Genomic DNA, 7,923 nt, shown 5'->3' on the forward strand with positions numbered 1-7,923 from the left:
GACTGTCCGTTGTAGTCTCTTGATGTCTGATTTTGTAGCTGAACCAAACCAGACAGTCCTGGTCCAACTACTCTCCCACATCCAGATATTTTCTTTGTTGTTTGCATTGTTTTGAACAAAACCAATCCAGAGAATGCCTTTTTTATTGTGCATGCATGGCCATGTAATGGAAAGACTTGGAATTATTCATTAAGATTGGAATCAGCTATTTCTCAATTATTAGTAATTAAAATAATTTTTATCAGCTCTTTTAAGCTGCTGTTGTTTCAGAAGCTGAGTCTATACGCTATATTTAAAGTTTGGAACATTAGGTCTTCATTTCTGTCATGCTGTGTTTAAGCATTTGTAAAAAAGATAAGAAAGATCCATGATTTTGGTATGGGGTAAGCTTGTGTAAAATGAAAATGTAAGCATTTTAGAAACGTGTTAATTGACAGAATATTGTGTGAAATCAACATGAATTGTGTTAATGGTATGGTCACAACAAACAGATGTGCTAATTGTGTTTAGAGTTTTGAAAATGTGACTATAGATTGGACAAAGGGATGTTAGCAATTGAAAAAAAAAACTGTAATATTAATACCATTTAAACTAATTGTTTTATATTAATTTAAATACAATTTAAAATTATAAATAAATTATTTTAGAATTTTCAGCAGCCAACAGAAAAAAAATACTCCACGCTTTTGAACAATAGTGTACAAATGGCAAATTGTGCCCTTTGTAGTGTATCATTTGCCAGCCATGCTCATCCGTGTTTCTGTGTTTGTTTTTATGGTCTGACTTGAAGGGAATTGAGAACATAAAGAATGAGATTGAAGACACCTCTGAACCTCTGATTGACCCCGTGTATGGCCACGGCAGGTAAAATGCATGATGGGAGTTCAAGTTCTTAGCATTATATTTGATCGTGACTTCTAGGCAGCTGTTCTAGTTGGATTGTGAATCTGATAGATTTATCTATAATGCACCATAAACTACATTTATAGTGAATGCTGACTGTTTTGTTACGTGTTTTTTTTTTTTTTTTTTTTATACTTTTTAGCCAAAGTCTAATCAACCTTCTGGTGACGGGGCATGCTGTGTCTAACGTGTGGGACGGTGATAGAGAATGTTCTGGAATGAGTATGCTTCATATTTTTACTGAATATTAATGTGTTGACATGCTGTTTGTTTGAAATAACTCTTGAGTTACAGTAGGTCACAGTTGTCCTGCATTTGCAGACCACTTGATGGCAGCATTATCTAATGTTTTGCTCAAGCTTTAGCACACTTAAAAAAAATGCTTGCTGAGAAAATGCTAAGGTCTTTAGGTTTCAAAGAGTGCTTTATATTAGACTGTTCATTTTTGTACAGTTGATAGAGGAGTTTAATTATTCAGGTTTTTGTTTTTTCTAGAGCTTCGTGGCATTCATCAGCAGGCGTCTGTTGGCTTCCTCACACTAATGGAGTCTCTGCGCTATTGCAAGGTGGGTGTCTACTCATTAGCACCCTCACAGGAGCTTACAATACTATAGTCTGCTGTGTTGATAAATCAAGTAAGTTTTGCTTGAAAGATGCAGAGTGTCCAGATGCCAAAGCTCACAGTTTCTTCGTGGTTTTGCTGTTTTCCAGCTGTACATCTCACAGGGAATTTGTGAAATGTAATGCAACATAATAATCTACTGAAATATTGACTGCATTGAACAGACCGGTGTCAGAGTCGTCACTCTGTCAGACTATTTTGCAAATTTTTTTTTTTTGGTTCTTGAAGAATGTTTATGATTGGGAACAAACATTCACTAGGTTTGTTCTCGCACATAAAACAATTACGGAAATTCTGCGTAGTACAAGGGAAATTCTGTGGCCTGTTTATTTTCTTATTGTCTTTTTTTCTTTTTGGTCATGTCCTTCCTTTTTTGTCTTCTGTTTACCATTTATTTTTATATTTCCTTTATTTCTCGATTTTCTTTTTTTTTTCCTAACATTTTTTTTAGCAAAGCATCATTACCCAGCATGCTTCACTGTTAAACAAATGCCATCTATCATGTTTCAAGGGAGACTTCATATAAATCAGATAAAGTGTTCTACTTTGGTTTACTTTGTATTGTTGTTTTATTTAAGTATGTCATCACATCCTGCAAATCACGTCTTGCCAATAATAAGCACTAAATATATTCTGTGCATACTCAACCTAGCAGTCAGTAAATCTAAATATATTTTCATTTGTCCAGCATTTCAGGAGGAGAAATGAAACTGTCCTTAAATTATGCAGTTAGTAGTATTTATTTATTTATTATTTCAGAAGCTAAATGCTTCCCTGCTCCCTAACTAATGTGTTGCCCTCTAAAGGGCGAACATCAGAGATCTGGCACCTGCACATCCTGTATGTTTTATGAGCCTGGGCAGGAATGGCTCTATTGTTTTAACCTGTGGAGAAAGTAATTTAGAAGCTGCTTTGTTTGGAATGGCACTGTACTAAGCAGAGCTTCAGGATATGTGCAGTGAGCTGTGTTTGGACTAGAGGAATGCAGAAATGTATCGCCTCATATTTAGAACCATCCGAGTCCCCATCACAATATTCATGATCCTTTTAATCCGCATACCCCTGAAACACCTTCCCACCCAAATCTGCTGCTGATGCTCACCTGTTGAGTGATGTGAGCTGAGTGTGAGGGCTTTCAGTGTTTGGATGCACTGCTGGAGATCGAGCTGTAGGCAGAGTGTGCAGAGCTACACTTTGAACTCCGTGTTCTTGAATATTCTGCAGGCTTGTGTTAAACTGCTGACTCTCATCTCATTCCGTTTTAATTTGGTTTTGATTGATGGATGTAGTTTGTGTGTGTGCAACGTTTGTATGTAGATCAGGGGTGGGGAACCTTTTTCATAAGACCCGTTCATGTACACTGCCGTTCAAAAGTGTGGGGTCAGTAAGTTATATATATATATATATATATGTGTAAATAAGTATGCAATAACATACATTAGAGATCAAAATTAGAGAACAACCTACAATTTCCTAAATTACAAGGTCACTGTATAGTCCTATTTGACGTTATCCTAACAGGAGTAGAAGGGCAGTTTTTTTTAAGCATGCTTCATAAATTGTATTCTGAAGCACAGTATAAAAAACTTAAATGAGATATTTGAAAAAGCACTCAAAATTAGAAAACACTTACAGATACCTCCAAGTTATTGGTGTTAATCTGGCACCTGGTGCTAATTTCTTGAATTATATGACAAACCCAATGCTGAAAATGCTCACCAGTTCAGTGCTGAACAGGCTAAGAATCTGTCTCAGCATGTTTAAGAGAAGTCGGACTGACAGCACACTGCAGTGGCGAATCCTCATCAGCAAAAATAATTAAAAGGCTGGACTCACCTTTGCTGAGGAGCATGCTGTGTGGAGAGAGGAGAACTGGTCCAACTTTAAGCCTAGTTCAGACTACACGAATTTAAACATGGGCAGATTGCTGTGCTATTCAGACTACATGACTTACTGTCTGTCTTGAAGTTGTTTTGTTGTTCACACTACGTGACACTATGTAAATGATCTGCAACAGGGTGTCACACACTACATGAGCTGACAACAACTCTGTCACCCAACGACTCCATACGGTCCCCAAACCACATTTTGTCACGAAAACACATGTCTTGCTCTCTCATTGGCTGTTGCTCGTTGCGACACCTGAACACCACAGGATGTCGAGTTGGCCGACTGGTCCAAATATTTAGCATGCTAGATATTTGTTTGGCGTCGGTGAGCCTCTTTGATACGTTATTGAGTAGTTCACACATAAAAATTACACAGTGCTGATTACCCACTGATTTGCACCCGATCACAGCCTGGCCTGTAGACAAGCTCGTTGACTTGCAAATCGGGCTTAAAATCCTGTTGTGTGAAATTGGCATTAGTGATGAGAGCAAGTTTAATTTATTTGAGTGTGATGGGAAACATGTTCGGTGTCAAACTGGGGAAAGACTGAACCCCGAGTGCGTAAAGAAGTCAGTGAAAGGTAGAGGAGGAAGTGTCATGGTTTGGGGGCAGGTTTGTTTTGTGCAGCAGGAGTTGGGCCTCTTATACAGTTACATGGCAGGTGAATGTAAATGTTTATCAGAACCTCCTTCAGCAACATGCAGTTTCTTCCCTGCAAGCATCTCCCAATCAGCCTGCAATTTTCATGCAAGACAATGTCCCCGTCACACTGCAAAACATATAAAGCAGTTACTTGAAGCTAGGAACATTGAAATAATTAAATGGCTGGCCCAGAGTCCTAATCTAAACCAGATTGAAAATCTCTGGAAAATCCTTGACGGCAAAGTTATGGCTAAGTAACCCACTACAGTTGCCGAACTATGGAAGAGACTGGAAGAAAAGTGGACAAAGATCACACCAGTGCATTGTGCTGCAGTGGTTACTGCTCTCTAATTTTGATCACTGTATTTTCCACAAAATAAAAGTTTTTGTTGAAATGCCTTAATTATTTTGTCAAACATGTTAGTACAGTAGAAAAGTGATATACCCACAGCTGATATTCCTTTATATTTTGAGCAAGGAAGATTAATAATATTTCAGAAAAAAATTTGATTTCCACTGTATGTCCGCAGTAACATCTTAACATTCATCTTGCGCCTGCGCTGTTGTATGCGGACTGTCCACGCACAGCCTGATTTTTGCATCCATGGACGGTCTGCGTACAATAGCAGACGCTTCTGATGACAAAAATTGCATTGTGCGGACTGTCGTGGAACATTGACGGCCGAAGTATAAGCATAACTTACATTTAATGCAATGGCTGAAAATGCATTCACCTTTATTTTCTTGACCGTAGTCATTTTAAATTGTGGATTGAAATGAGCTGATTCTGTGCATGCTTGTGATGACACATCAGAGAAGTAAACATTGTTACATTTTTAAAAATGAGAAATATTATATTTATTTATATTTTATAACATTGTTACATTTTTAAAAATGAGAAATATTATATTTATTTATATTTTATAACATTGTTACATTTTTAAAAATGAGAAATATTATATTTATTTATATTTTATATCTTGATAGTTATTTTAAATTAAAATTTTTCATTTTTTATAATAAAATCAGGGCTATTTTTATACTTTTTTATTTTTATACGTTTTAAACTACATTTTAAATGGCCTTGCAAGGCTGTTTAAATGGTCTCTGGGGCCATATATAGCCAGGAGTTGATGTTCCCCGCCTCTGATGTAGAACATGTTTCAGTGTTCACATAATACAATCAACCGTTCATAATCAGTTATAGTAAACATTCTAGTGTTTGGGTGTAAAATGGCTTCAAAACATTTTCATAAGCTGAATGATTGAATAGTTGGCCGTTCCTATAAGTATTACCAATCATCTTATTGCAGTGAATCAACCTGTTTGTGATGGTTCTGGAATGTGGCTGGCCAGGCCATCATGGCATTGGTATGGAGATTGGCGCTCAACTGCTGTTTCTTTTTTCTGCTTTTAAAGGTTGGTGCGTTTCTCAAATCTCCAAAATTCCCTATTTGGATCCTTGGCAGTGAGACTCATCTCTCAGTATTCTTTACTAAGGTGAGTTAAGAAAATAAGCTCCTTTCTTCCTTCCCTCACTCTTCCACTCTCTCTCTCTCTCTCTCTTTCTTATCCGAAACAGTCTGGCAGTTTGCTTTTCTTTTATTTCGTTATTGAGTGAAGAATCAAAAACTGAAGAATGTGCTAGCAAATAGATTTAGTGCTTTAGACATCTTTTGGAAGAGAAAAGAACAAAGAGAGGGGGAGTATGGGATGGATGATGAGAGGCAGAAACATTTTTGGACTTATAAGGCATCCAGTGTGGTGTGTCCTGGCTTCAGCCCACGCGGCATACGGTCAGATTTGACACTCCAACATGCTCACAGAGAGAGATGGCTAATGTGAGGTGTATCTTGGGTCTGAGTGGAAATGTCAGTTCATATAACTGTAGTACTTGGTGTTAAAGCACGTCCTTATGATGGATGTGAGAACTGTATATGCTGATTCCATGGCCTTCCAGAGTGTTGCCGTTAGGGTTGACTGGTAAATTTTATAATTTTATTAAGATCATGAAATTTATGTTGTTAACGATGATAAGCTTTGGACATGTTTACTCTGTATGGATTAAACTGAAAGCCTGTCACAACAGAAATAAACCTGACAACAGTGTGTTCACAGTGTCATCTGTGTTTTAGTTTATGCAGTTCTGTTGTGTAGCATCTCTTTTGACAAAAAATGCAATGTTGTTTTGTAAATGAATCATTAAATTTTCCTTTGATTAATGATTGTTTAAATTGTTAAAGTTTTATCAATTAGTTTGATTAGTTTGATTAATTTCGTTAAACACAATTTTTGATGATAAATTTGTATTAAATCATAAAATACAGACTCCAGAAAAAAATTAAATGGAAAACACAGAATTTAGGGGAAAATCAAATTAATTTTATGGGGCCCTAAATTAAAAGGTAGCTTACTCTGTGGATTTTAATCAATATCATATGATATGGGAAAAATATTGTGATAATATTTTTGGCCATATCGCCCAGCCCTATTTGCCATATGGTTGTTGGACTGTTATAGGTACTTGCTCACTGGCCAGTGTCAAAAGAGATCACTCCATGTCTCTGTGGTATTTTGGTCCCTAGATATGGCCTGGGTCCATCTTTCAGTGGGTTTTTTTTTTTCAGCCATTTTATTGTTGCCCAGTTGAAAACCCTCATCCCATTGCTTGGAAAAGTAATAGCACACCTCAGGCTGCACTTTTTGAGTTTTCATTCATGTCAACAGCACAAATCGTATGAGGCATGTTATGCCCTGAGGTTTAATACTTGGGGATATGGGTATGTTTTCGTCTTCAGACTGTAAGTATAAGCAATTGAAATGGTGACAGTTGTGTTTTTTATCATATTGCCGTTGTCGCCATTTTAATTTGTCATGCCTAACATCTCCCTTAACAATGGTAAAGTCACTGTAATGCATGACTTCTCATGGCTTAAAGTAGGGGTGGGCAATATGGGCAAAAAATTATCACAGTAAAATTTTTCATATCAGTCGATATCGATAATTATCACAATAAATTCCAAATCTTTATTTCTTACAAGTTTAAAGGCAGATATTTGCTCCTAATTGAAAGCTGTAGAAACCAGACCTTTAATTGTGGTTTTAAACTACTCTTTATGGTCAGAACATGACAAACACTTGAATTCTTCACTTTTCCAGTCATTTTTCCTTAACAAAATAAATATCTTAATAGAAAAATTAATTTCCTAGTTTCTGCATGTTGTAATGAGTGCTTTTGTTTCAAATCATGAAGCAGGTTTGTTGCCTGACTTTGATGTGTGTAGCCTATCTTCAGCACAGTTTGCAGTGCAGGCTGCTATATTAATAATATTACTCTATATCAGGGGTGCCCAAACTCGGTCCTGGAGGGCCGGTGTGCTGCAGAGTTTAGCTCCCTCCAGGACCGAGTGTGGGCACCCCTGCTCTATATATATATTTTTTTTTTGGTCTCTTAGAAATGCACATTTGACAGTAGCTTGTGTTAGGATGCAAATGTAAATTTATGTTCATTATCAAAAACGGTAACATCTGTAAAAACTTTAACAGCCTCATTTTTATATGGTGAAATTTAATTATTCTGACTGTTTGAGTTTTATTAAAAGACCTTTGGTCTTCCATAGTAGCATACAGTTAAAACCACACATATAGCACCTCATTATCATCATAAATATGTAACTATATGGTTTCTAGGAATTTATATGAAAAACAGTAGTCTAAATACATTTAGTATAAATGCACAAACAGCTCCCGCTTGCCTCAACACACCTGCTTGGAAGTTTCTAGTATGCCTTAGTAAGACCTTGATTAGCTGCTTCAGGTGTGTTTGATTAGGGTTGGAGCTAAACTCTGCAGGACACCGGCCCTCC

At 36.8% G+C, this 7,923-nt stretch overlaps 1 protein-coding gene across 1 annotated transcript in view; it reads left to right on the top strand.

Moving 5' to 3' along the window:
• Positions 1-7,923, top strand: part of LOC107681582 (protein FAM188A-like) — a 52,444-nt gene that overhangs the window by 10,293 nt on the left and 34,228 nt on the right. The window contains exons 7-10 of the mRNA XM_016477894.1: positions 791-864; positions 1,046-1,125; positions 1,399-1,469; positions 5,477-5,557. Of these exons, the coding sequence (XP_016333380.1) occupies positions 791-864; positions 1,046-1,125; positions 1,399-1,469; positions 5,477-5,557 (306 nt within the window). The remainder of the gene's footprint in view (positions 1-790; positions 865-1,045; positions 1,126-1,398; positions 1,470-5,476; positions 5,558-7,923) is intronic.

Source organism: Sinocyclocheilus anshuiensis, unplaced genomic scaffold (assembly GCF_001515605.1).
Source record: "Sinocyclocheilus anshuiensis isolate Anshui unplaced genomic scaffold, SAMN03320099.WGS_v1.1 scaffold2178, whole genome shotgun sequence".
Lineage (NCBI taxonomy): Eukaryota > Metazoa > Chordata > Actinopteri > Cypriniformes > Cyprinidae > Sinocyclocheilus > Sinocyclocheilus anshuiensis.